At 43.7% G+C, this 27,933-nt stretch overlaps 3 protein-coding genes and 1 non-coding gene across 5 annotated transcripts in view; 1 reads left to right on the top strand and 3 right to left on the bottom strand.

Moving 5' to 3' along the window:
- Positions 1-528, bottom strand: part of WTAP (WT1 associated protein) — a 29,655-nt gene extending 29,127 nt beyond the window's left edge. For both annotated transcript variants that reach the window (XR_007766317.1, XM_050895114.1), the window contains exon 1: positions 380-528. The gene's annotated coding sequence lies outside the window, so the exon portion shown is untranslated. The remainder of the gene's footprint in view (positions 1-379) is intronic.
- An 8,728-nt stretch (positions 529-9,256) lies between these two features.
- Positions 9,257-17,957, top strand: ACAT2 (acetyl-CoA acetyltransferase 2). Its single transcript, XM_050893652.1, has 9 exons — positions 9,257-9,347; positions 9,452-9,586; positions 10,863-11,044; positions 11,920-12,037; positions 12,801-12,944; positions 14,022-14,144; positions 14,886-15,040; positions 16,939-17,049; positions 17,681-17,957. The coding sequence occupies exons 1-9, from the start codon at positions 9,299-9,301 to the stop codon at positions 17,846-17,848; spliced, it is 1,185 nt and encodes a 394-aa protein (XP_050749609.1). The 5' UTR covers positions 9,257-9,298; the 3' UTR covers positions 17,849-17,957.
- Positions 17,958-18,102: 145 nt separating this feature from the next.
- On the bottom strand, positions 18,103-27,240 carry TCP1 (t-complex 1). The gene is made up of 12 exons (XM_050893651.1): positions 27,125-27,240; positions 25,457-25,542; positions 24,579-24,707; positions 23,902-23,999; positions 23,445-23,555; positions 22,570-22,751; positions 21,808-21,934; positions 21,301-21,476; positions 20,431-20,554; positions 19,140-19,332; positions 18,660-18,823; positions 18,103-18,404 (listed from the first exon to the last, which is right to left on the bottom strand). Exons 1-12 carry the CDS (start codon positions 27,195-27,197, stop codon positions 18,191-18,193), a joined length of 1,677 nt encoding a protein of 558 aa, XP_050749608.1. The 5' UTR covers positions 27,198-27,240; the 3' UTR covers positions 18,103-18,190.
- On the bottom strand, positions 26,121-26,256 carry LOC127015362 (small nucleolar RNA SNORA29). The gene has a single exon (XR_007766340.1). It is a non-coding gene; the product is annotated as a small nucleolar RNA SNORA29 (small nucleolar RNA).
- Positions 27,241-27,933: the final 693 nt, after the last annotated feature.

Here is a 27,933-nt window from a genome sequence, read left to right as displayed (position 1 = left end):
GGGCACTGCCCGCCCCGCCGGGCCGCCCTCGCTCGTCTTCAACAAGGGAAGAGAGAAACGCGTCTCCCGCGCCCGGGGGGGCGGCGGCAACGGCCGTGCCCGGGCATGGCGGTTGCCGAAGGCTGGGGGAGGAGGATCCCAGCCGAGCAGCCAGGCCGGGCTCGGGGCCTCGCACAAGATGGCTCTAAGTGCTTCCGCTCCTCCCCCCGCTCGAGGTGAGGGATGGAGCCGCCGCCGAGGTTTGGCGCCCCGGGACCGCGAGGTGCCCGGTCCCTCCCGCGGGCCCCGCCACCTCCCGCGAGGGGGAACACGGCGGTGCCAGGGAAGGGGGGGAGGGGGGGGCTCGGCGGCGGGGAGGAGCGCTCGCGCGGCCACTCACCTCCCGCCCGCGGTGCGGAGGCCTCGCTCTCCCAGCACACTAGTTGCCTGGGCCGCACCCGTCACATCGAGGGCGAAACGCCGCCACCGCTCACGCCTGCCGCCACCTCTGCGCCCGCAAACCGGCTCTACAGGGACCGCCGCTCCGGAGCCGGGTCGTCGCCGCCGCGTCCCCCCCCGCCCGGGCTCCCTCAACGCGCCGCTCCCGCCCGCTCTTTATTTGCGGATTCTCTGCGCTACAAAATGGCGCCCAAGGAGGAAATGAGCGCCCGGCCGCCCCGCCCACGGGCCGCCCCCCCCCCCACGTTAGGGGCGGGGGGCTGCGCGCGCAGCTAGAGCGGGGCGGCGGGAGCCGCCGCAGTGGTGCGAGACGGGATGGCATGGAGGCGCCGGCAGCGGGCGGCTCGGCCCCGGCCCACTTGTGGGGGCTGCCTCCGGGGAGCTCGCCCCTCGCCCGCCCGCCCGCCCCGCCGGGCGGCGGCGTCGGAGTGCCGCTGCCTTGCCGGTGTGACGGTTTCCTTGGGTTGTTTGAGCGTTGATTTAAAGCCTGTCAGTTAAACAGGCAGAGGGGCGGGGCGGGGCAGCGCGCGGCGGGCAGCGAGACGCGGGGCATCCTGGGGCGGGCGGAAGGATACGGGCGCTGCGCCGCCACCTGCCGGCGGGAAGGCGCCGCCGCCGGGCGAGAGGGAGGGCGCGGGGCCCCGCGTCAGCCTGCGCCTTCGCTACGGCCTCGCCCGTGAAACTGTCGGGGAGCGGCGGCGGGAGCGCCGGGGGGGGGCCTCCTGGGAAAGATGGTTAGCGCCTTCTCGGAAGGCGGACGGTAAAGATGGCACCTCTGGAAAGGAAAACTGCGCGTAGCAGTTAATAACGTGCAAGATGGGCGCCGGGCTTTTCGGCGTGACTTCTGGGGCTTTCTGCCCGTCTGCCAGACTGGGGAATGAACGTTTTCACTCGGCTAAACCGAGCTCAGCGGTATCGGTGCAAGTCAGTGTCGTCAATCGATGATGAAAGAAAAGGGAGTTAAATTGGAGCTGCTTCCAAAGAAATCAAACTTCAGCATTTGGGAATAATAAAGAATAAAGCATACTCTTTGCCCTTAATTGTGGTCTAGCACTGAGCTGCTACTTCAAAATAAAATGTGTCTTTCGTACTTATTATTCATGATTCTCAAGCAGTGCTATTAGGACACGTAAATACTTTCCCCTCTTGCCAGCAAAGTCATAAAGCTGCTATAGGCTAAAATAGTCTGCCAGCTGGGTTGCACAGGTGTAATTGATTGTCACTCGCTACATCACTGTTGAAGATGCTCCAGAAATCTCTCATGACTTACTGGTAGCAGAAGTCATACGTTTGCTACAGAATAGACTCCAATGTACATGTCCCCGCATCCATATATATATATGAATACACAGGTTTTTCAGTGAGAACTTGAAATATTTTGAAACCCAAGCCACACTGCAAGCGATTTGACATGGTTACCCAAAAAAGGGTAAGGATCATGTGATTAGTGACCACAAGGACAGAGGGCTTGAATTAATTCCTTTGAAGTCTTACCTCATTTTTAAACTGAAAAGGATAATGCTGTGATTGCTGTTCGAGGTTTCGTGCTCCTGCCTCTGCTTTCCTCTGCAAATACCTTGCAGGTATTTGTTTTAAGTGTTCAAGATACTAATTAACAGATGAAGCCATCACAGGATATGGCAGCATGGAAGAGGTGCTGAAATACTGGAGTGGTCCTTAATATGAACGTTAATGTAGCAAATTGATTTGATTTCCCGGTGCGCAAATGTAAACATTACAATACTAAAAATGCATATAAGCCAAGCAGGACAAGAAATTGAAACTTTTTCCATATAGAAGAGATGCAGAGATAGAGCTGCTTCTATTCTGTGTACTTCTATTCTGTATATAAATTCCCTAACATTTTCTGTATATCAGTGGTGATTTAAACACAAGATCTCCCAATATTTGCCTGGAGTTTGGCTACTTTTTGTTATGTTCAGAAACTGGGCCTCCCTTGTGTCTTTTTAATAGTACAGATAAAGGTCTAGCTCAGATACACTGTAAGGTGTGGGATCATAAACGTTCCACCGGTGCCTGTTGTTTGTGTTCATGAGCATGCAGAAAATATTCCTGTGTTTTTTACCCCTTGTCAGCACTTAGTTATTTTAAATTCATCTTTACAAATGCAGATTATGTTTGTGGGAAATGTGCTAGCTGAGCAAGAGGCAGCCAGCCAGCCAGAGACATCTAGAGATAAGCGGAATCAGTCTGCAGGGCTTTATATTCTGGCCTGCCTTCCTTCTGTCCCTTCAAATCAATGTGTATTATCAGGCTACACTTAAAATTTTTGTTTGAGAAAATAAGAGCAGCAATTTGTTACCTGGTCCCCTGATACCTTTGGGAAGAGGCCATTTAACTGAAATAGTCTTTTACTCTGTTTGCATATCGCCTAACGCAATGAGAACTAACCTGGGACTTTTTGGTGCTACTGGAATAAACATGTTGCCACCTGCATTGGGTTGTGTTTACAGCGTGATAATGGGAGTAAATTTGCTTTTTAAAGGTGCTAGCATAACCCCCAGCAGCATCGTTTGTCCTCAGACGAGAGGACACATAACGATCTGTCCCAGCACCAACAAAAAAGCAAAATTCATATATTCATTCATCTGTAATGATAAGATGAAATAGGAACCAGGTTATGAATGTGTGGGCAGGACAGCTTGCTGTAATTAAACACAAGAAATAAATATGTTTAAGGTGAAATTAACCACTACACCTTCATTAAGTATATTGTGTTTGTATCTCTCCTGTTGTTTAAGAAGCCATCTGAATTGTATGGTAAAATTGTTCCAGACTCTCTCTCTTCTATGTTTGGCTTTGATGGAAAAGTTGATTAAAAAAAGAGGAAAAATGTCCTGATGAGACCGTCATTTGGCGTTAGAGTAAGCCCCCTGCGCTCCCACTCCACTGCCCACTCTTCTCCTAGCGCTGCTTTCACCCAGAGACTGCTCAGGAGATATTAATGGAAACGGTTCTAATTTTTGTTGTAAATCTGTTTGTATTGTCTCGTCCGGTTTTAGGTTCCTTGAATGACAGTGTGTCATTTATTAACTTAATTATCCATTAGCTGGAAGGCTTGTAATTGTTTTTACCTGCTCCGTTCTGGGTTTCAGGAACTAAAGAAAGGCTAATCGGCTCTTGCAAAGGTTGTCCTTGACTTGTAAGGATGTGAGATGGAGGAAGGCAAAACCACAGTACATCTGCTGCTGAGGCACAGAATGAGCTCTTGGGGAGCACTAGAAAAGGCTGCTGTAGCCTACAGGTGTGGGGGAAAGATAAAATGTATGGATTGCTGTACTGTGAAGAAAGTGATATAGAGATGTCCTTCAGGTAACTACTAGGTAAAGATCTGGGCAGCAAAAAGCCCAAATTTGACATCCATGAACTCTCCCCCTCTTACAGAAACTTCCTGAATACTAGGCTGCAGGCTTAATGCTTTCTTTATATCCCCTGATAAGAGTTTTTAAGGGTCTTAGTGGAATTACCATGTATTTTTCTTCCATTTTTAAAGCAAGAAATAATTGAACTTCTTCAGAAAGCTCTTACAAGGACTGTTAATTACCAGTAATTTTTTACAATTATATATATATAAAAGACTGCATGAAAGCATATACAATCAGCGGTATGATAATGTACAGCTCCACAGAGCCAACTTGGTTTGCAACTCTTGTCTCCAAGATGGCAGCATTTGCGATGCTACTGCACACCTGTGAATTTTGTTCCTGTTAGGGGCTGACCATACCGGTGAGTGAACTCCAGAGCCTCTCCTGAAGACATCCCCTGACTGATAATCAATCAAGATACAATTACAGCTACATGGTGACTCGAGTTAAATTCAGTTTTGGGATGCTCGATGAATACTGCAAGCTTGCTTTTGAAGTATGGGTGTGCGTATAGTTGCTAAGGATATACAACCAGGTATTTACTATACCTTTTTTTAAGCCATAGAAAGGCCATGATGGTTTTAATAATGCAAAGGTTTTTCTGTCTGAGGGGAAGACAGCATTTTTTATTGAATACTGATTAGATTATGAGCTTTCTCTGACAAAAATAGATTCAAGGAAAACACAGATTGCTCTTAACACAGCCAAGAACATTTTTTGCCTATCATCAGGAACTTGATTTTCAAGGACCCAATCAGTCAGGCTGAGGTTGAGGAATTTTAGAAAATGTAAATCTCATCCTCACTGGGAAAAAAACGGTTTGTTCTTTGAGATATACCTTACATGCTGAACCTACCCATAGACAACTGTCAGTCCACTGGTAAGAAAACCTGGAAAAAGAATTAATTGTTTTTCTAGACCTGCGAAAGGGCCTTAAGGTACTAAAGGTGCTCAGCAAGCCTGAGTGCCCTATACATCCTGACATGACGTCACAGTATGTGGAGAAAGGGAGAGGCTTCCTCAGATCTTTTCAAGTGAAAAAGGCACTGGTTTTCAGGAAATGATGCTTGTTGTAGAGCTTACTTGGTTTGGTAGCCGATTTAATTTTTTTAAGGAGAGAAAATAAGGGTGACTTTGCTGTCCCTTTGTCAAAGAGCAAAACGCTGGCTTTTTGCTTAGACCAATCAAAGAACAATTCCTATTCCCTATCAGGAATAAAAGTAATCTCAAACACAGACAAAGCACAGAAAACCTGTATCTAAAGGGTGAATGCCTCTTAAATGCTTTCAGATGACAACTATGGACTCCAAAAGTATCAAGGGTTATGAGGTGTCTTGCATAATTACTGTGGCAAGGTTTGACTCCTATCTTTGAAGATGCCGGTTTTAATGCACACTGCTGGAAAAGTAGTCAGGTGTGTTCCATGCTGCTGGGAAAGAATAAAAAACACAAGAGAAATAAGGAAAAGCAGGATACTCTTATCACTATTAGTAACAAAAGTCCCAAATGTTGGCCAGTTATTTGACATGACATTTAAGTATCATAAGTATCATATCCTACAGCAAAGGGCCAGTTCCATAAAATATGAAGATGGATCATCTCTGCTTCAAACTTACGTCTTGATCATGGGAACACATTGGTGTTTGCTCATTTCATTGCCGTGAGTGTTCCCACACAGCTGCAGATCAGCTGAACACCGATGAGGACGTGAATAATGTTGTATCTCCGTGAGTGACCAGAGGAGCACACCAGTGTCTTCTGGCTGTGCAATATGGAATGATGCAAGGCAACATCAGCGGGGAAGGAGAGGAGCCACATCCCCTTCCCTGAGGAATCCCATGTGCATTTTGTTCTGTAAGGATCCCAACAAAGCGGATATTAGTACCATTATTTGTGTGTAAGATTTTAAAGACTAGAGAATTTCTTATTACATGAAAGTTGTAAAATTAAGTTTTTTTGAAAATTATAGAATGCTCTCGTATCAAGATTTACCAATTTAAAATAATTGTTCTTTGGAATTTTTTTGCCTATAAAAGGTGCAGCTTAGTTTTTATGAAACTCACATCCTCAACAAAAGTATTTTTGTAAATATTCACTGATCAAGTGTCAGATTTATGGTAAAAAGCAAGGGTTTCACATTTTGATAACACTGATCTCTGTAAACTTCAAATTTAGAAAATATTTTTTAGCAGAAGAGTAAATTAGTGAACAATGAAATGCTCTAAATTTTAGCCTATTTCTAATAAAACTGAGCCACCATTACCAAATGAAAATGCCAAAATCTTTGCACTTTGAGTATTTCACATAAGGCACAAGTCCATTTCATTGTGTTCATAGAAAGGTAATAAATAAACTTTGCGCAACATAGCCTTACTCTTTTACTGATAGCAAGTAAGCTCTCTGTTCTGAATTGACGTCCTAATTTTTACTGAATTACTTAATTTCCCAGAGTTTAGATTTCCAAGAAATGGTAAAATGTACCAGCATAGGGCAGTAGTTTGCTATTGAGTATTATGCTGCTCATTAACTACACTGAATCTAAAAGCACAGCTGTCTAGTCACGTTTAATAGAGGTTTTTTCTACATTTTTTTCCTACGTATTTGCCTTTGTTATTTTGTTCCTTTACATGTCCCTTTTATCCGTTTGGATCTCAATCCTGGACACTGTCCAAGCAGAGTTAAAGAGGATACTGCAAGTCTGATAAAGATACCAAGATAAAACTCATTAATCCCTGTCGTTTCAGGGTGGCCCAGCATTGCAGCCTGGTCTGTCACTCATGTTGAGTTGCAAAAGAGTTCTGCTGTTCAGGGCTGAGAGCAAAGGTGCAGCAGGTTGGCTCATTGGGGTGAGCTGGCCTGAAGTCCCTCGGGCTGCTTCACATTCAAACTCTTTCCGTCTGTTAGTGGATTAAAGGTGACGTGTGGGGAGGGAAGGGGCTGAAGCCTCCCTTTATGTTCTATTCAGTATTTATGGTGATACTTGTAAAGTTTTAAATACAAGGGCATCCTGTCTGCAAGGCTTACTTCAGGTGTATTGTCATTTTTGGACTTTGCACACCTGCTAACATTTTGTGTTAATCTGAGCTCTTCTTACATTATTGATTTTGTATTTGCATTGATGACCTTAAGTTGTAATCAGTCAAATATTACATTAAGAATGACATGTTCGTATATGGTACAGTTGATAAACTAGGTTACTTGGTGCTGCCCTCATACATCTGTATTACTCATTCTCTACTGAATTTTGAAAAGGTGCAGGGACTACATTCAGTCGTATGGGGTTGCTCAGGAACTGTACAATATTTTTCTAAAACAATCACTCTGTATTGCTTAAAATCTATTCCTGAGTTTTGCTTGTATGGTAGATCTACTAATTACTTACTGATGAGTCTTTTGAAAAGAAACCAAACATGTTTTTCCCATCTAGATTTAATCTGAGGTTTTTGTTAGTGTTATCAGCTGCCCTGAGCACACAGCATCATTACAGAAGAGCTGTAGCGCATGCCTGTTGCCAATTAATGCATCCTTAGGAGACTGGTAGATCGGCCCACCTAAGCATTTGGCTGCCCCCAGGATTTTCCAGAGATTTGATTTCCTTTCCTGAAGGTATCTGAAGGGATTCTTCTCTTGCCAAAAGCTGGAAACCCCAAAATAAATGAAGAAATCTTATCCCTCCTTTGGCCTTATCCTTCAGTCAGACTGAAATATCTAAAAGGAGAAACCTGTTTTGAGTGTTGGAGTTACTTTGACCAGCGTGGTTTAACAGAGTTATTGGTGAAATTGAGGCGAACAGTCTTGCTTTCCATAGCTGAAGTGGTTTTTTTTCCTATCTAGTAATGCTGTAGCTTTTTACATTGTAAAGCAAGAATAGTGACTGATAGGAGCCAGAGGAATCCAATTCGGGTATTGTATTGCTCCTGTTGCTCAGTGTTTCCACACACAGGGTTCAGATACATTTTATGCATGCAGATTTAATACCACCAAGTTCAGATTAGCCAACATGCAGAATGTGATCACCGGTGTATTGGTGCATCCACTGTCATATGTTTGTCAGTGTTTGTCATCACATATTATGTGCTTTTCTAGGACTTAATGTGTCCTGCTCCCCCTGCCTCCCCCCCCCCCCCAATCCTACTTGGATTTTTTTTACTACATGGATAAAAAAATATATCTCCCAACTTTGTTGATAGTCTAGCTAAGGTAGGAGCAACAGCACATTTTCTAACCATCTTCTTGGCCTTCAGTTGCAACTTCAATGCCATGCTTTGGCTGGCATGTCCATTAGGCTGAGTATCTGTTCTGCAAACAAGTCAGCACAGGACTCGGCACAGGAAGGAGTAAGGACTGAAGATCTAGGCTGTGAGATAGAGGAGTGATTTCAGCCCATCTATCTTTTTTTTTAACCGCTGTTACTTTCTTGGACTTAGTTCCTCCCTTTACTCTGTCCCTTCTTCCTCCAAATGTCTTAATATTGTTGCTCCCCACCCCACATCTCTAGGCTTCCCAGCTGCATCTCCCCACAGAGAAACACTTCTGCCTGCCCGCCCTGCTAAGGGTTGTGGCCATCGCTGCTGCCGTCTCCTCTCCTTCCAGCCTCTGCCTCCCTGGCTGCCCGGCAGCTCCTCCTCCCAGAACCGGGTCCCTCTCGGCCACACTTTCCCCTTGCAGCATTCGCCTCCCACGGAGGCAGCCTCGAGTAGCCCTCTGGTTGCCTCTTTGTGCAGGTCAGACAGGAACGGCTCTTGGGCCAGCGGCGTAGCACTGCCTATGCTAAAAAACCCCATATATATATATATATACACACACACACACACACACATTAGGTTTCTATTAAATTAAAAAAAAAAAGGGATGTGTTGGGTGTTGGTAATCTCTGGGTGTCAGTAACCATTGCTGAGCAGATCAAACAGCGATAGGCAATTTGGTATAGTTTAAATTATTATTCTGTGGGTTTTTTTTCTGCTCCCATAGATCCTATGAAATGCCACCATGAAATAAACAAACTGCCCTTAAGGCCACAATATAATAACAGAGCATTTGATCTGCGTGCTTTATTTTGTAAAAAAGTAAACTGAGTAATGGCAAGAGTTGGCGAAAGGCGCTGAACAGACCCCGGGTGTGCTGGCGGGACGGGGGAGAGGGAAATGACTGAACCCCCCCCAAGCGCAGAGCAGCCCCGGGCCTGGCAGGCCGAGGCGTTACGGCTGTTACCTCACCGCCTCCGGGAGGGAGATGGCATCGCCACCCGTGGGGACGGCCTCCCCGCTCTCCCCAGGGGCCCGGCCACGAATCACGCGCGCGGGCTCCCTCCTCCCACCCCCGCTCCCGGCAGCGGCTCGCCCAGCCCGGCGGCGGGCGAGGGGCGGGACCGGCAACACGCGAGGGGCGGCCCCGGCGCCGGCTCCGCTTTCGCTCCGGCCGCGGCTGCCGCTCCCGCTCCCCACCGCCGCTCCGCGCCCGCCACTGCTGCCGCCATGAGCGCGGACCCCGTCGTCTTCGTCTCCGCCGCCAGGACCGCCGTCGGTGAGGGGCCGGGCCGGGCGGCGGGTGTTCCCGCCGGGGCCGGGTGGCGGGTGTCCCCATTGCCCGGGGCCGGTGCTGAGCTCTCTCCCTCTGTGTCCGCCCAGGCTCCTTCAACGGCGGCCTGTCGGCGCTGCCGGCGCACGAGCTGGGGGCCGCCGTCATCCGGGAGGTGCTGCGGCGGGCCGGGCTGGCCCCCGAGGAGGTGTCGGAGGTGATCCTGGGGCAGGTCCTCACCGCAGGTACGCGGGGAACGGGGGGCGGCGGAGACGCCTCTGCCGGCGGCCGGGCGGTGCTGGGTGGGTTCTTCCTCTGTAGGGCCGCATCTCTCCTTAGTTGCCCCCTTGGAGCAGCTCAGGTGTCACGTTTCAGATCGCTGTCCCTTGCCATTGAGAACATGGTTCGTTAACAAAGGACTTGAGCGGCATCTCGGCCGCTTCTCCATGCGCTCTGGATGACCAAACCCATTGCTGGGTTTTTGGGAAGGATGTGGTGAGGGGATAGTTTGTGGGTTTTTTTTTTTAAATCCCCAAAGTAGCTAACAGTGTATTTGTGAAAGTCGGTTTCTTTTCTTTGTTACAGCGTCCCTTCTCTCAGGTTGGTCATCTCCTCTTGTAAATTTAACATCATAAGTAATGATAACTCTGAGATTTTTAAGAGCGAGGCCTGCATTTGTGTTTATCTGCAAGACCGACCTGCAAGATCTGTGATGCCACTTGCTTGGAGACAAATATTTTGATTTAATGAAAATGGAGCTGATAGGGAATTGTTTGTTTTGAACGGTCCCCTGCTTTTTCCAGGGTAATGTTTAATCAGTAGAGTCATAGGGTAGGTTTGTATTTTAAAGATAGAGGAAAAAAATAAAGGAAATAAATATTTTTGTCTTACTTAAAGCTGATCCAGATTCCTGTATATTTTTGGTTGGCTGAATGATGTGCTCTCCTTATCCGTTTCTTTGCATACAAAGAGCTGGCATTTCTTTGGCCTGGGGAGATGCAGATGAAGAATGTTTTCTTTGAATATAGCACTCCTATTCTCTCCATCAGGATTACAACAAAGAATGGAAGCTTTCGGGACTGTCCTTGTGTAATTGTGCTTTTGGTTTCCATAGGAACTTTTAAGGAAAGTTGTCTGCTGGTGATGTACAGAGGATGTCAAAAAGAAACCCTTCAGCAAGTAGCAATTTAAATGAGCTCTCATATTATACACGTACAACAGGCTAGTGCTAATCTGAAGTTGGTGTTTCATCTGACCTGCCATTAAAAGCAGAGTTGCAGATACAAAACTATCAGTAGCAAGTCCCTAATCTTGCAGATATTTTATTGATCAACAACATAAATGAGAGAGGTAACTGAGCTCCTGTTTATAGATTACCGTTGGGAACTTCTCTATTTACCAACTGAAAATAGGAGCAAGCTGTAAATTTTGGTGGAATTGGGGTACCTGTTGTGAAAAGTGACAAGGCCAACATTTGTTTTTGAAGAACAGACAAAGGAAAAATGCTGCCTGTTCCTGCAGGTGCTGGCCAGAACCCCGTCCGGCAGGCGAGTGTTGCTGCCGGAATCCCTTACTCTGTGCCCGCCTGGAGCTGCCAGATGATCTGCGGGTCAGGCTTGAAAGCGGTATGTCTGGCTGCCCAGTCCATACTGACGGGAGACTCCAGCATCGTGGTCGCAGGAGGCATGGAAAGTATGAGCAAGGTAAAGCAAACAATTGCACTTGCATTGCGCTGACTTACCAGGAGCAAACAGCATTAAGTTATGTTGAAACCCTGTATTTCTAGGCTAATGCTCTGGAGGCAGATTGAAAGAGTAGCTTTGGTTTCTGTACTTGGGAATGAATTTACATGTGCAACAATTGACTTCAGTAGCTTTTTTTTTTTTTTTTTTTAAAAAGACCTGATACCGTAGCTACTGAAAAGGCACCATGCAAACACACACCACACACAGTATTTAAAATTCCATTTTCATTTCCATCTAGCCCTGTCGTGGTGAATGATTTGCTTGTGACAGCTGGCAATAGACAGGTTTTTTGTGTTGCAAGAAGCCCAAAGAAGGAATAACTGGAAACGTTATTGTTCACCAAGCAATTTGAGCCTGGAAAGGAAGCGAAGCACTTTTATTTCAAGGTGTTCATTCCAAGGCTGTGTTGAGGAATGGTGCTGGGCCAGTGATCTGATGCCTAAGAAGGGGGTGGCCTCTTCTGTCGGGGCTCACTAGCTGCCCGCGCTGAGAATGATGTTGGTGTTGGCTGGCAGCGGAGTGCGATCGGGAACCACCTAGAGCAGACTGGTAGGATGGGGGACCCACGGCCGTATGGCCCCAGGGATGATTGATGCGATCTGTGGAGAGAAAACACTTGCTGCTTGGTGATCTGCTGGCAGGGAAATGCACAGGCCAAACAGACTAGCTGGCAGACTCTGGAGGGAGAGACAGAGCGGGCAGCCAGGGAGACTGCCAGGATTTCGGGTAGCTACCTGCAGCCGCAAGGCAGGGGTCTGTCTCTTCAGCTGTCTGGCTGTATTGTGCACTGGAGATACAAAACATTTAACTCCTTTCGAAATACCTTCTTGCAGGCACCTCATGTAATTCACATGCGAGCTGGGGTGAAAATGGGAGAGGCTTCCTTGCAGGACACTGTAATCCTTGATGGCCTTACAGATGCATTTTATCAGTATCATATGGGTATAACAGGTAAGTGGTGACAGTCCAGAAAATGAAATGGTTAACTGGGGAGGGGGGAAGAATTCACTGATAGGAAATTTCAGAAATCTGATGTTTCAAATAAGGTGTTTCAAGCTGTCCTTAAGTTGTAGTCATGAAAAAGAAAGAAATCCCTACTATTGAAAGGCATCGAAGGCATTTTCTGCTTTGTCTGTAAAGCTGGTTGTTTTTTTTTCTGTCTGAGCTAATCTCGCTGCATCTCTTGCATCTGAGCAATTTAATTTAATTTCAGGAAAAAAAAGCAAAATAATCCCTGTATGTAACTGAAGCATTCAGCAGCACAGATTTACAGTGGGCAGGAATTACGTAAAGTGTACTGTGGATACACATGGTTCTGCAACTTCAGATTATTGCATCCTGGATGGGATAGTCAGCCAACTGCTTTTTCAGACCCTGCTTAGAGTATCTTCAGAACCGTTCCCTCCTCTGAAGTAGCTGTAGAGAGATCTGAGCATAATAGTCCAGAGAAGCAATAAACTAGAAAAACCTCTTTGCATTTGTATCTAACTTGATATACCATCTGGGAGGAGATCCAGCACAGAAATTTTCGCCCTCAAAAGAAAATATAGTAGAGAATCATGAGCAAACAAAATGAGGAAATCAGAATGAAAACTGTTCAACAAGCTTAGCTGCTTGCTACAGCAAACATTAATGACTACCTTTGTGCTTACAATTTTACAACTTAATATTTTAGCATTTCCTGATGGCAGTTTGCATTTTGTTCCTGTTTCAGCTGAAAATGTGGCCAATCAGTGGCAAGTCAGCAGAGGGGAACAAGACCAACTTGCTGTACAGTCACAAAACAGGGCAGAGGCAGCACAGAAGGCTGGCTATTTTACAAAAGAAATTGTTCCTGTTCTTGTACCTTCTAAAAAAGGTAGGTGTGAATGGATAATGAGAGCTGATTTTAAAGAAAAAAAATCTGTCTTCTACTATGTCTCCTATAATCAGTGGATGGTTTCTCACGTATACAGCCTTTTCTGTAAGCTGTTTTGTAAGTGTGTAGCTTGTTGCTCTCTTTTTTAACTTTCAGTGGTTATTTTTTAAGTAAGAGAGAAGCAATGCAAATGTGGAATATCTAAATGTAGCTCTCTGCAAATACGACTACCATGTTTTATTGGAGATGTAATTACTACCCAGGCAAACCACTGACTTAACTTAGGCTCAGATATGGTACCAAAATCAGTATTTTTCATTCTGTTAGACTCCTGCTGCACCAAACTTAAAACAGTCATGTTGATCTGGCAAACCTTGCCCACCTAGTAAAATACACAGTGACAATAATTAGGGTTACTAATTAATTGACTAGGTCAGGTTACATATATTAGGTATGTTTCTCTATAGGTCTGTTAGGGATATAAACAGACCTATTATGGTGCTTGAGCCAAAGGTCTATTTCTAGAGCAGAGGAATTCCCCCAGCTCCTTGTGAGGTGGATGCAAAAACTGAATTTTCCAAAGAGAAATCAAGAATCAGTTGTTCAACATTTGCATTGAATAGACCCTGTGGGAAAAGTTCTGGCATTAGGCTGGTTACAAACTAATGAAGGGCTTTCCTGATACCAGTTTAGATAATAATATTTAATGACACTTGACTACTCTTTGCAACGAGATTCCTGCAAGTATAATTTGGAAGATAGCCTTCTGCTTGGAAGATAAGCTATTGGCTTAGGAACAGCAAAAACAAGATCTGCATTTGTACAGCTAGGCAGTATTTTAGTTGTTAGTGTTTGCCTCAGAAAACCCAGCTGTCTGTCCCGCTAGAAGCAGCTGGAGGGTTAGAGCAATTTGTTAAACTGCACTGAGTTGGAAGCTGTCTCCGACATAAGAATGGCTTGTTGGTTAAAAGGAATATGGGATATATTCCCCATCAGCCTGTTGTTTGTGCCGGCTTTCTGTTTGAGACGTGTGTGTGTGATTAGACCCTCCTGTGAGTATAACACTCTGTTTTGCAGGTCCTATAGAAGTTAAAACAGATGAACACCCTCGACATGGGAGCAACTTGGAAACAATGGCAAAGTTAAAGCCCTGTTTTCTGACAGATGGAACTGGGACAGTAACAGCAGCTAATGCTTCAGGTTGGTCTCTCTGGCTAAAACTGAAATGGAAAAGAACAGTAGCTGCTTGTGGCTCAAGGCAGGGTCTCTGCGAGGGGTTAGTCTGCCATGTGGTTGCTGCTGAATGTATTTTGCAGGAAATGGCAGTGTGTTTGACAACATAGGTAGAACTCGAATATAACTGTGGAGGAGGATTTCTTTACAGATCAGTTGTCTTTTGTTTGCTTGCTTTCTATGAAGCCATACAAGTGTTTGGACAATAACAGCAATATTTGATAGGCTGGAACAAATAGAAACTACATCCTCTCTTTTTAAAACTAGCTGTCTAGTGGTTTCTAATACTGCAGGTCTGGACAAAGGAAAACTTAACAATTCGTCTTTGAAAATGTTACTCCTGTGGGACTAACTCTCCTGCCACAGGCAGCTTTGAAACTTCTTCCTTGGGTCCTTATGCTGCCTCTTCCAAAGTCTACCTAATAAATCTGATGTGCTCCTTTTTCAGGTTGTGCCGCAATTCTTACACCTGCTGCTTTCCAAATAGAAATCACAAATGTGTCACATTTACAGCAGTATAGATGTGTTACCCCTTTTTAAGTGTTCGTGTCAGAGGTCAGACTTGGCTGATCTGAACAATACTGACCTAAACCAATAAAACATTTGCAATTTTTGTTTTGTCTAGATTGTGAACTTATGCAAGCAGGAGAAGGTGGTACAGTAAAAGCCATAAAAGCCAACAAATACAAGTTGTTTGTCATTCCACAGGTATAAATGATGGAGCTGCAGCTGTAATTCTAATGAAGAAATCAGAAGCTGCTAGGAGAGGTCTTATGCCTTTGGCTCGGATTGTATCTTGGGCTCAGACAGGTATAGATCCATCTATAATGGGAGTAGGTCCCATTTCAGCAATAAAGCAAGCTGTAAGTAATTATCTATCTGTGTATCTATTAAAAACTCTTGCTTGTAATCGCTTTTCATTTTCTGGCCATGTCTTGGTTTTTCTATATTCTAAGGAAAACTTAGTAGAAAAAATAAACTAAGTGAAGACATGACTTAAAATAGCGGGGAGTATATAAGATTAAGATTTCTAGTGCTACCAGGCTAGTGCCTACTCATTGGGGAAAAAAAAAATGTATAGCTGTATGCAGAGCATAAACTAGTTGGGTTTGTGAAAGGCCACCTAGATAACCTAGGAGGCTAAAGATCAAATTTCATGGATGTGTATACTAACCTAATGTGGGGATGATTTTTGTCCTGCCACGATAGGGTTCTGATGCTGTGTCTGGCCAGGTTAATTTTCAGATCGCTGCCTCATTGTATTTGCGATAGTACAACACTGAGAGAAGGGCCAGTGAGTGCATCTGCTTTAGCAAACGTGGTGGTGCCCTTTGTGTTTTAGTTTTCCCTGCAAAAGGGTTGGAGCATGCAAATTGGATTCCTTTCAGATGAAACTAAACAAGAAGGTGCACTCCAGAACCACATCTAATGTGCTCAGTCCATTATTGCACGCACCGATGCGCTCTGTGTTCTGTCCACAGGACAAGGTTCTCAAATAAAATGCCCTGAGTGAGCAGCCCCTATGGTACCATGCTGCTTGCTAGTATAGAGGTAGCCCATGGCAACCCCAGCTGACTATGTGTTAAAACTGAGCTAGGAAATTGAGCATGAAAAGTGTTTTTGTACAGCTGATAAGGATAGATTTGCTTTAGTATTCCTTATTTTTATTTACACTGTGTAAAGGCCTTATTTTGTTCATCTCTGAATATCAAGAATGCTATAAATGTATATACAATACACATTTTTAGTTTAAATTGTAGAACAGAAGCTGTATTTAACAGTACCTATAGTTTTATAGGTACTCTGAAAAAGGGCACACTACTTCTTAATGTAAAATTTGTAATGTGTGTTATCAAACACTTCACACCCTCCATATATATGAGTTTATCTCTTCAGAATTTCATAGTAGCACTTTATAGTGAGAGAATGACTAGGCCATGCATTTTAGTGTTAGAAGAGTAAATCTTAAAGACTTTTCCTAGAAGGTGAATGATTTCCATACTGCCTCTATAATATCTAGTAGAAAGAGTCCCTCCTCCTTGACTATAGTCTTGGAGATGCACCAGTCTGGCTAGCTGGTTGTGAAACATCATTGCTGCAGATGATTCTGCTGATAAAGCATTGCTGTTGGAAGTAAAAATGTAAATACGTGAAACATGCCTAAGCCTGTACCCAAGTAGGCAACTGTACCACAAGAGTTTCTCAAGTGAAAACATTAGCCAAATCATCTTTCAAAATAGCCGCCTGTGAAAAGCTTCAAGTGGCAGCTTTCAACTTAAAGGCAGGAGGGACTGGACAAATTACACTTGACACCCATCACTAATGGTCATTTCACTATTTGCTGTGTAAAAATCTGTATTAAGCAGAGAATCTCCAATGGAATCACGCTTACCTCCTGAAAAACTTGCTTTTAATCTGTTAAAACCTACTTTTGAAAACAGTGCTTGTTCTATTAAGGGCACCACATACGGTTTGATTCCCACAATTGCTGCACCACCACCACCACCACGTGTGTAGAATTAGTCAAGATTTTTTTAAGAGCAGCCAGCATGTTACAGCACATTGTACTGACTTCTGCTGACACTGAAATTGTGTCTGTTGTCTTCAAGAATTCTGTCAACCCTGGCTATAAAAAAATTTGTTTCCAACTTTTTAGAAGTGGTAGCTTCAAATCACCCAATTGAAGTCTTATGAAAAGCTTCCTCTGGTGCCAAGGAAGACCTAAAAGACAATAAAGCCTCTATTTATTTTGTCTTCTCAGATTGACAAAGCCAGCTGGACGCTGGAACAAGTTGACCTGTTTGAAATTAATGAAGCCTTTGCATCACTATCTGTTGCAATAGCCAAAGAACTGAAAGTAAATCCAGAAAAGGTAATGAATATACTTGAGGCCAGTTAGTTTGCCTCCTGTAATTCAAAGTTGTTCCATTCTGTGCATCTGGAGTGTATTCCAAACAGGTGAGAACAGTCCTCTTGCAATCGCTTTGCCATAAGCAAAAAGGATGGGAACCCCAGTAGGCATTTCCTTACGCTACTCTGCTGTAGCCTTGCTTTGCTAGCAGGCACAGTTTCCTAGCTGAACAGGCTACAACTCTATTATAGTGGATTTGTATGCAAAGCTAAGTAACTGCTTGAGCATACTTATAATTAACTTCAGAATTTGAACTTGCTGCTCGAAGTGTATTTGCTGCTGTATTCACCACTGTATTCTTCCAGTGATGGCAAAAACTGTGGGTATTACTCTCCCCTCCCTAAATTCACCTCAATTATCACCTGAATTATCTGCAGAGAGTAAAGATGGGCCCCTTTCAGAACAAATACTAATTATTAACAGCTGCTGCATCCATGTTCGATTTCTCCTTGAAACGGTGGTAGCAGTTTCAGGCTTACTCGCAATCAAGGACTAGATCCAGTGAAGTCATTCACATTCAAACTCAACTAAGCTATAGTTAAATGATTTCTTAACTTGACCTTCTGTACTGGCTTTTTTTTTTTTTTTTTAGATTAATATCCAAGGTGGAGCTATTGCTCTTGGCCACCCTCTTGGCGCCTCTGGTTGTCGCATCCTTGTTACCCTTCTACATGCACTGGAACGAACAGGTGGAAAATGTGGTGTTGCTGCTCTCTGTATAGGAGGAGGAATGGGAATAGCCATGTGCGTTGAGAGATGAATGTGAATGAATGAATGGCTAGTGTTAACTAGCGTTGAAACAGTTTACTAATAAACTTCTAATCATGGAGCTTACATTTGTTTGTTTTGCTTAAAATTAAATAAGCTTACTGTTATTTTTTGCCACTCAGTCATTGCTTTGACAAAAAGATCACTGGCTACTGCAGGCACTCCGGTCGTTAACACACGCTAGAGCTTGAATTCTCAACACAAGGACCAACCTCACTTTCAAAAATTAATTTGCTCCCAGGAAAATAGCAGCAGCATTCAACCACTTGTTTTATTAACATTTTAGCTACAAGAGTGGGAAGTGTAAGGTAGACAAACATAAATAAAACCTAAGTTATTCTTCAAGTGCTCCAGAGTGAACTGCATCCTCATAGCACCCTCTTTCTTCTTTAGTTTCAGGGTGCAGTTTAATAAGATCATCAATTCGAAGAATAGTAATTGCAGCTTCTGTTGCAAACTTTAGGCTCTTAGTTTTGACCATGGTTGGTTCAAAGACACCGGCTTGTTTGTTGTCACGAGGTTTTCCATTGATCAAGTCAAGACCAATCCTGCAAAGAAGAAATATTGTCAGATGGAGAGGTAGAAAAAGTAGAAACACAGTTGGGAATATGCTGTTTAACTACTACGAGGTCCCAGTGACACATAACATACGTAGGACTGACGGACAGAGGGAGCAAAGTTCAGTGATAACCTACACCCTTTTTTACATGCAAATCACGGTTCAGTAAACTGGCAGAACAATTTTCCGTCTAAGTCACCAACCCACTTCACTTTTAATAGCCTTCCTACAGGTAGATACTTGCCATTTCAGGTTTTTGCGATCTGGGTTAACTTGAGCCTCATTGTGGAATGCTCTCAACTTCGCAACAAGATCTGTCGCATCCTGAGCGGCATTTACTGCCAATGTATTTGGAATTATTAAGAGGGATCTTGCAAATTCTGCTATTGCAAGTTGTTCACGTGATCCCTAGAAAGAGCAAAAAGTTTTTAAACCAACTGCTGCAACAAAAGAGGAAAAAATACAGCCATGATCAAGAGCGTTAATAGTAGGTAGGGGTTTTGACATGCAAAACCTATTTTTAGGTCAGAGAACCACATAGTCTAATTATCAGAGAAAGAGTAACTTATATCCTCCATTGTAAAGAAGCATCTTGCATTCTGTAAGAGGATCAGGTTTTCATGAATCACGGAACTGACTTCTAGTAGAAGAAAATAAATGCTTGAAAATTCACATTGTCCTAGTTCAACACATGCACACTGTTACTTCTTCGTGCAAGACTTACCATGCTGGTTGCATAATTTTCAAGATATATTGAAAGTGCTGCCTCTACAGCACCACCACCTGGGACAACAGACTTGGATTCCAACACCCTTTTAACAACACAGAGAGCATCGTGTATAGATCGTTCCATTTCATCGCACATGAAGTCATTAGCTCCTCGTAAAATAATTGATGCTGAAGTACGAGCCTTTGTACTAGGGAAAAAAAGAATCAGAAGTCAGCTGTGTTGAACAGAATATAAATTAAAACTCTTCTTGCTAGAATTTTTCTTCTAAAGCCAAGTTCAGTTGAGCCAGATTCTTTCAACGTTTAAAAGAAAATCTTAACATTGTAATGCACCCTTGCAGGATACGTACCTTGTTACTTGGTAAGTCAATATTTTCATTTCTAATATGCAAGAACCTAGTTTGAGTTTTAGTCTTTTAGAGAAAGCTACCTGACAAACATATGACAGACATTTTCCCATCAAATAGGGGGAAAATGTAATTAGGTATTAAGAAAGTTCTCTTTTGCATAGCCATCAAGTGAGCTGATGACTGCCAACATTACAGTATAACCAGTCACGTAACTGCCACAAGTGCCATGGTCAGAGTATTTCATTCACACACCAGTGAGACTACAGGAAGTTGAACACTGAGAAGGGATATTGAAGCAGTGGAAAAGTTAATATCCAAGGTACGTTTCTTGTTAAACAAACTGATACTCAAGTCTTCAGGTACCAGACAGCAGTGGCATACTAAAAACTTCAAGGGAAAGTACCATGTGTGTGGACAGTTAGTAATTGTAACTCTTCTTACCCATTGGAAAAAAAAACTAACACCCCCCCCCCCCCAACCCCACCCTTTTAACAGTATGGTCCATTTCATACTACCAAGCGGATGACTGATTCAATGAAACCAGCACAAGTAAACCCTGTCTTCCACTATAAATGGTACGATTTAGGTTGCACCTCCTTATTCAGATGAAATTACTCAGGTAGTACCTATTTCCCTTTACTGTCTGTAAAGGCAAGCCAGTTTAGAAAAATTTGTTTATAAACAAAATTTTAAGTAAAGTCTATCTAGCAATCTGATTGTCTCATACATTATGGTTGATGAAACAGGTGTCCAGCCCCAGCAGAAGAGATTAAATACTGATACTTTCACCTCTCAGTTGCAGTGGACTTGTATACTCTTTCCCATGCGTCTAACTACTCATACCACCGAGACAGCATGGAAGTAAATAAATGGGATTTTATCTCAAACTTAGTAGAAAGTGTACACAAAACTGAGTATTTTAAAAAGGATCCTTACTTCTTGATTAAAATCAGCTCATCATCGCAGATTCTCTCTTGAATCACCTCTTCTGCCTGTCCCAGCATTAATGCCTCAAAACTCTCCTCACCTTCAAGGTTTGCAAGGGTTGAACATATGGTTGCTTTAACAAACAAACAAAAAAGTGAAATTAGCATTCAATTCCAGCACATCCTTCGCCAACTTCCCAGAACAGCCATACAGCAAGAAAAACAAATTGAAAACAGAAATAAAAGCAGCATAAGTAGATTTTTCTTAAATTCAACAGCACTTCTAATTGTCAGGTAGCAATTCAATATTCCGCAGTTTATAATTAATACTGCTCTTTTTGCTCAACTTTTACAACACTTACTTTTCCACAGCTAGTACAAGCTCCTGTGCTTTACCATAGCGAAAATGCTTTCTTGTAAATTTAAGAATTGACAGATAAAATCTGTATAGGACCAGAATTTTTTTCAGTATGTATCATGATTTAGGAGTTCTTCATTTGTCTTCAACTATCTAAACAATGTACTTAACTCTCCAAACAGAGGCACATGAATGTGTGCTTAATAAAGACTTCTAAATACAGATTCTGGCTCACATTTCCACAAGAGGACAGTTTTCCCAGTGCAAGGCAGCATCTTTTTCCCCACTGTAAATCTTCAGCAGTCAACTCTTACGGTACTCATCTACTTTGACAGCAGTCACTTAAAAGCAACAGTAAAGTTAAAACCTAAGAAGACTGGCTCAGCTCTACTCACCCTCTCCTTGCACGGCTTGCATGTTAAGAAGCCATATTTTGAAAATGAGTTACTAATACCCTAACAACAGCTTTTACTTAGAAAAAAAAAAGAAAAAAAAGAAAGAGATATTTTTATATATACATACCTCCGGATGCCTTAGCAATCCGCTTAAGGTCCTTTTTTACAACTCTTCGTACTGCCATAGCACCAGCATCAACGAAATATTTCAGACACATATCATCAATACCTCCAGTGGTGAGAATAACATTGGCACCAGTGGCCAAAATCTTCTGGATCCTTTCTTTGGTAATATCTGACTCTCTGAAGAAAAAGTCAAAGTTACAAAAGTGTATTTAAAAATCTACCATCACATTCTGCCAACCCATTTCCTGAAATCTTAATGCAGAGCTCTGCAAGGAGAACAGACCATTGCACAAACATATTTGGATTTCTCGAAAACTGACTTAATACTAGTTCTGCCTCCACAAGTGAACACTTTCACCATTAATATTTGGTATTGTTGGGAAATGTTAACATTTAAAACATTTTTACCTCTTGCGCTTAGCCAAAATTACATCGAGCCACCTCAACCGAAGAGACCAAAACAAGCCTGTGAAACCCCACTGTCTCAGTTACTCAAGCTTCCACACACCTCTGCCTTATCTGGTCCAGCTTCTCAGGGTCTGAGATAACAACCTGAACACCAAGCTTCATTTTTGCTTTCTGCAGGCTGAAGTCAAGGCATGCAATCTTTGCATTAACTATTCTCTTGGTCATACCTGACGAGAGAAAACAAGAAAGAAAAAGGATTTTGTCAAATCGAGTTAACAGAACATCAAGCTAGCAGTAGAGACTAAAACTAATGTTACTTTCACATTTCAGATTTCTATTCAGTTTGCTTCTCCACCTCCAGTTCTGCGCTAGTACAGAAAAATGCTAATAAAGACTTTCAAAGAGAGAATTTTATAAAAAAACTCTCTCCTGTAACCTCCGTTACCTTTTTACAGACCCCATCCCCAAAACGTGAATGAAAAGCTGACCCATCAGTCTTGCATCCTTTAGGTCACCTAATCACAACACAGCTCTGCTAAATGTAGCAGTTCCCTACAAACCTTACATTGGCTCCCCACAAGGGAGGTGCTTATGTTCCAGAAGATCATGGTGTTACCATGCTGCTACTGAGCTAGGGAAACTACAGTAACTTACCAACACTTTGTGGATCACTACTAGCTGGCAGACCCTAGCCTAGAAACCACTGGCGAAGCGGTAAGGGGTTTTTGTGTTCTGGTTTAATTGTTCTGGAATTGAAAACCCACATGATTTGCAACTAATGGAGTCAGTAAGAAGATCCATGCAGAAAGACTAAGAGGACTGAGTTCACACAAAAGCTTTATGAAACATAGCGTGTTCTTACCCTGTGAGCCCACCACGCAGTTCAGAGCATAACCATTCACAAGTATGCTCTCTTTTTGGCTGCGGCCATGTGCCTTCAAAACATTAACGGAGTTGATTGGATACCGAGCCTGACCCTTCTGGTCTGTATATTTAACTGCCAGTGCAGCATCCACCACCATATTAGCAAAGAAATCACCATCACTAAAATGCTGTTAAGGTTAAAACTGAAGAAGAAAACTAGTATTATGCTTAAGAAAAAAAAAGTCACTGACAGTGCCCAAACTAAGAGTCAAAAACTATTTCCAAAGAAGAACTCCAGAACAGCATGGAAGTGCTAGCTTTCTTTACCATTGCCTTAAAGGAATGAGTAGTTCTTAAATCCGAAACACTGGTAAGAAAATTACGACAGGCTAGTGTGATACTTGTGTTTTACACACCTTTTGTTCCTTCACAAAAATACCTACCCTATGGTCAGTCTGCATTCCCTTGTTAGCACAAAAGCTAAAAATGCAGGTTTTTCTGTGACTATGGAGTAAAATACAACCTCCTTTCCGCTAGTTTCACTCCCCAGGTACTTGACTTCTGTAACACATTCTTCCATTCACACAATTCCTTATCTAGTCTCACTAACATGCAATGTCATAACGAAACAATACACTGTAAAAGCTACTGTTATGTGCCTAACAATGTTTAAATAAATTGGAAGAGTTTGAACATGTTTTCCCATGCCAGATAATAATATCTGTGAAACGTTTTTCACACCCCTGTTATATAAACGACAGCTTGAATACTACACCCCATTCATAAAAACTGCTGCAAAGGAAACTAGCCTAGCTACTCAAGCTCTCCAATCAATCACTCTCACTTAACTAACTCAATCAAGTTAAAGGATACATTCCTATAATTTTAGAGGACATTGATGTTTTAGCAGCATTAATTAGGCACTCCCTGCCCAATTCATCTGTGTTAATAATAAGATTTTCATTGATGTAGCGAACTGCTTCCCTGTAGAATAAAGACAAATACTGGTAAACAATTCCACCCCCACAAAAAGACAAAAATCTTACATGTTTTCAGCCCTTCTAACTGTTACTTCAAAGAACACAGGGATGAAATCAATTCATCTTCTAGGACAGGAATGTGACATTTTTATGTGATTATAGAAATACAAAATAAAAAAAACCCAAAAAACCCAAACCACAAAAAAAACCACTCCCCAAAACAAAACACCATATCCACTTTGCACCAAGAAGTCTGTATTAATGCAGTCACAAACACAGAAATAAACAAAAAGCATGCAGTTATTGTACCTTAAAAAATGCAATGTACTTCAACTGTTTTAGTTTCTTACTTGCAAGCAAGTCGGTATCCACCAATAATGGAGGTAGGATGAATTTTCTGTTTCACTAGCTCATCTGCATTTTTTAGAAGTTCTGCAGCAATAATTACCTGTTCGAAATACAAACACTAAATACATGTATTCCATACAAACAAAATAACTACCTGTTGCCATTAAGTGGAAAGTAGAATCACAAATAGCTGTCCAATGCCTATTCAGTGGAAACAAGTACTTGCAGCCTAGAATTACAGTTTCTGACATCAGGTAAAAGCCACCTGATTCCACCCCCCCAAGCTGTCAAAAGTTTCAGGCAAGTTTTCAACACTCAGCATCCTTATTAGTCCTAACACTTTAATTTCTCATGACTGTTAAAAAGTAAGAACCTTAATTCAGAATCTATCCTCAACCTTCAAGAAAAGAAAAAATAAATAATGAAACTGCAGTAAGCAAATTCCATTCCAGAGCACCAGCTGCGTATGGAAACTAGCATCTCTAAAAAACCACAAGTCTAATTTCTTTATTCTGTAACCTACTTTAAAAAACTGCTTATATTCCATCAACCACAAGGTTTTTCATTCTGTAGAGTTGATCGACATTGCATCAAGATTCAGAATGGACAAATCAAAAGCCACACTGTGATAGTGAAACACTGACTTTTGGTGTATCTGCCCGTAAAACTTTCTACGTACCACTGAGGTTGTCCCATCGCCAACTTCTTTGTCTTGCAGGTCTGCCAGCTCACAAAGAACTTTTGCAGCAGGATGTTCCACTTCTAGCAGTTTCAGAATGGTTGCACCATCATTAGTAATGGTCACGTCCTAATTTTCAGAAATCAAATGTTAATATGAAGTATATTTCTATCATGTTTTGACTGTTGTGTTTCATAACGTTCATACAAATGAAAGTTATTCTTTGCAAATGTCCATAAAAGAACTATTTAAACCAAATGTTTACTGCTCCTTTTTAACCAGGAGTCCCATTCTAACAACAGAAATGTTACCAGTGCAGAATCTGCACTTCCTTTTTATCAGAAGTCTTTATGTTACAGAAACTCATCAAACATTTTGCACATACCAGATTAGTAGTAGTGCAGTGACTACTCTCTAATACAGTATAACAACAGCCTGTAAAATGGCAAACTTTCCTCATTTGCTTCAAATATTTTAAAATATGAAATACTACTTTTAAATTGTTACGGGATTATTTGAATTCTTTTTTTGTTATTTCTCCTAACATGGAGACCAGGATATACAAGTCAACATCATCACAAGGCCTGACTTTAATGGTGATATTCATTCCGGTGAATTTGACCAATACTTGCAAGCGGTGACAAGAACTTACATGTAGAAAGGAGATAACAGTACCACATAAACTACAGTACTAAACTAAAATGATGTAGCATACGTTACCTGATGCTCAATTTTACCACGGTTCTCCTCCTACCCTCTCTCAGAACCATGGAAAAAAACAGGCATGTGCACATTAGACCTATGAAGCACACTAAGTGGAAGCACATTTACACTGGAATACAAGTCCTCCTGACACTTCTTAAAGAAAGCTTACTTACCCCAATATCATCCACCAACATCTTATCCAGACCAACTGGCCCAAGAGAACTCTTCACAATATTGGCAATAGCAGATGCAGCAGTAACTGAATAAAGGAAATTAAAAAAAAAAAAAAAAAAAAGTTTTATCTTTCCAACTTTAGGGTGATTCAGGATTACAAGAAAATGTGCCAAGAACCTGTGATACAGAAAGTTGAGATAAAGTGACCTAATTTAGGATTAGGTTTCAGCCTAGCTAAGCTAGTAATGGCTTGCTGCTACTAAAAAATACATTCTGTGCCAAACCTCACTCTTCCCTCCAAGCTGGTTCAGCTAAGCTACCTGGCAAAACTAACCCATCAGAAAAAGAATCGTTTTCTGCTGGCTTGGTAAAATGGAGGACACTACTGAGGTCAGAAGAGCAGTGGTGGTAGCTCAGCAGAGGTTGGTAGCACTTTTTGGCAGCAGCAAGTCATGCCATGAAACTTCACTCTCATTTACTCCTCAGTTCGAGGCACATACAGAACAATGGTATCACCATATATCAATTAGTAACACGTCTTTTTGTCCCAATCAGGTCCGTGAGTGAAACAAAACATTTATTCTGTAACTAAGTCAAGAAAGTCAAAAGTGACCTTTTAGTCACTACTAAAGTAACATGAAACCTCTAACACAGTGGCTTGTTTAAAGGATGTTCTGCCAACTTCATATAGGAAAAAGATACAATCAACCTTTTCCTTCAGACCGTGGCAAGTTTTTCTTTATCCCACAAGCATAGCCACTTAATCTGGAAATTGAAAAAGTGGTAGTATAATGGGAATAGTTACAACTCAGACCTTCACTTTGAACTTCAAACAATATAACTATTTCTTTTGCTTTGGAGAAGTAATGGCAGCTTTCTGAAAGAAATAACCATTGTATCAAAGGTGCCATTATCAAGTACAATCTCAGCTGTAGATTAAGGTAACCCTCATTCTAAGTGTTCTGCCTAAAGTATCATCAGAGCTGCATGACTCTAATGATCATGAGGAAGCAGGTCTTCAGCTTCTTTCTTTGTCTTTTATCTACTCAGAAATTGAGAACAGTTTCGGAATTTGCAGCCTTCCCTCAACACTTGGGATAAAACCCGAAGAAATGAGGAAAGTTTTTGAGAACTACAGTTAAAGACACCCATCTTGAAGACGATCCCCTCTTTCAGAAGCAGGTTATTTCCCGGTGCTGTAGACCAATAAGCTGCCCCAGCCGCCCCCTCCCCACCAAGGTTCCTCAGCCAGCCTGCAGGCCTCGCCAGCTCACGCCCCACGAGCTCGGGACGGAACCGAGCCGATCTCTAGTCAGCAGCCGCCTCCCTCCCGGTGTGTGCTTCTAGCAAGGAAGGAAGGGGGACGCGGGATCACTTCGCCACCGAGACGCCTGGGACCGGCGCGGGATCGCGCGAGCCTCTCGTCTCCTCGTAGAGGCTGTGGAGAAGGAACAGCGCCACCCGCCCTCTCTCCGGGCGGCAGCGGCCGTCCCAACGGCTCCTAGTGGCCCGGGACTGAGGGAAGCTGGCGGCAGGGCGAGGCCCGTCCCGGGTGGGGGCAGAGGCGGGTAAGCACATGGCGGCGGTAACGGCCGCGCCATGTTACCTCCTTTCTGCCCCTCCCCCCACCGACCATCAAGCCCCTGCCGGCAGCGCGCGGCCGTTACCGTTTTGCGTGCGGATCGTGTCGCCGCTGGTCCGCTCGCCGAAGACAGCCAGGGGCCCCTCCATCGCCGCCATCTTCCCGCCCGGCCGCGGCGTGAAACGGAGAGGGGAGGCAGCGCGCTGAGCCGCGGAATGGCCAGAGGGCCGCAAGGAATGCTGGGTACACCTCCCCGCCCCCCGGGGAGCGGGTGGAGGGACAGGGGACAGCCCCGCGCGCGCGAGGGGCGGGGACACGCCCTGCCTGCCCAATCCCGGCGCGCGGTACGGCCCAGCCTCAAGCCGCGATTGGTGCGTGCGCTTGAACAAAGCCGCCACGCCGAGGGAGGGGCAGGAAGACTTCCAGGAGGTTCTAGAAGGTAGCGGGGGCTCGCGCGCATGCGCGCTGCATCCCTCGCCTCTCAGGGGCGCGGCGCCGGAGTGGGTGGGGTGCCGTGCCGCCGCCGCCGGCTTCCCCTCGGTGAGGGCTCGCCGCGCCGGGTGGAGCGTGCCGTGCCCTCCGGGTCCCCGCAAACGGTGCGGGGTTTGCAAGAGCTCAGGATAACCCGGCAGCGGCCGGGGAGAGGGCAGCGGGATGGGCGGCTCAGCGGCCGGTGCCGTGGGGTAGGCGGTATCGCACGCCTCCCCGCGCCGCTTGTGCCTGATTCAGTAGCGGTAGACCCGCAGTTCGCAGCGCAAAAGCGGCAGTTTTGCTTTTAATGACGGTAGGCAGTTTTTGTAGAGGCTCTGGTCTCTATCCCGTGGCTTTGATGGGTGCTGGGAGCCCACCTCCGCGCCTTGCCGTGCGCGCGTGTCCGCTTCCGGGGCCCAGCTC

This window comes from Gymnogyps californianus, chromosome 3 (assembly GCF_018139145.2).
Source record: "Gymnogyps californianus isolate 813 chromosome 3, ASM1813914v2, whole genome shotgun sequence".
Taxonomy (NCBI): domain Eukaryota; kingdom Metazoa; phylum Chordata; class Aves; order Accipitriformes; family Cathartidae; genus Gymnogyps; species Gymnogyps californianus.
This window is presented reverse-complemented; position numbering and strand designations above follow the sequence as displayed.

Coding starts and splice junctions, on each gene's coding strand:
- ACAT2 (XM_050893652.1), top strand. CDS start 9,299: ATGAGCGCGGACCCCGTCGTCTTCGTCTCCGCCGCCAGGACCGCCGTC. Junction 12,038..12,800: donor GTATCATATGGGTATAACAG/GTAAGTGGTGAC, acceptor TTCCTGTTTCAG/CTGAAAATGTGGCCAATCAG. Junction 15,041..16,938: donor TTTCAGCAATAAAGCAAGCT/GTAAGTAATTAT, acceptor TTGTCTTCTCAG/ATTGACAAAGCCAGCTGGAC.
- TCP1 (XM_050893651.1), bottom strand. CDS start 27,197: ATGGCGGCGATGGAGGGGCCCCTGGCTGTCTTCGGCGAGCGGACCAGC. Junction 23,556..23,901: donor GGATACCGACTTGCTTGCAA/GTAAGAAACTAA, acceptor TTTATTCTACAG/GGAAGCAGTTCGCTACATCA. Junction 18,405..18,659: donor GATCGCAAAAACCTGAAATG/GCAAGTATCTAC, acceptor TCTTCTTTGCAG/GATTGGTCTTGACTTGATCA.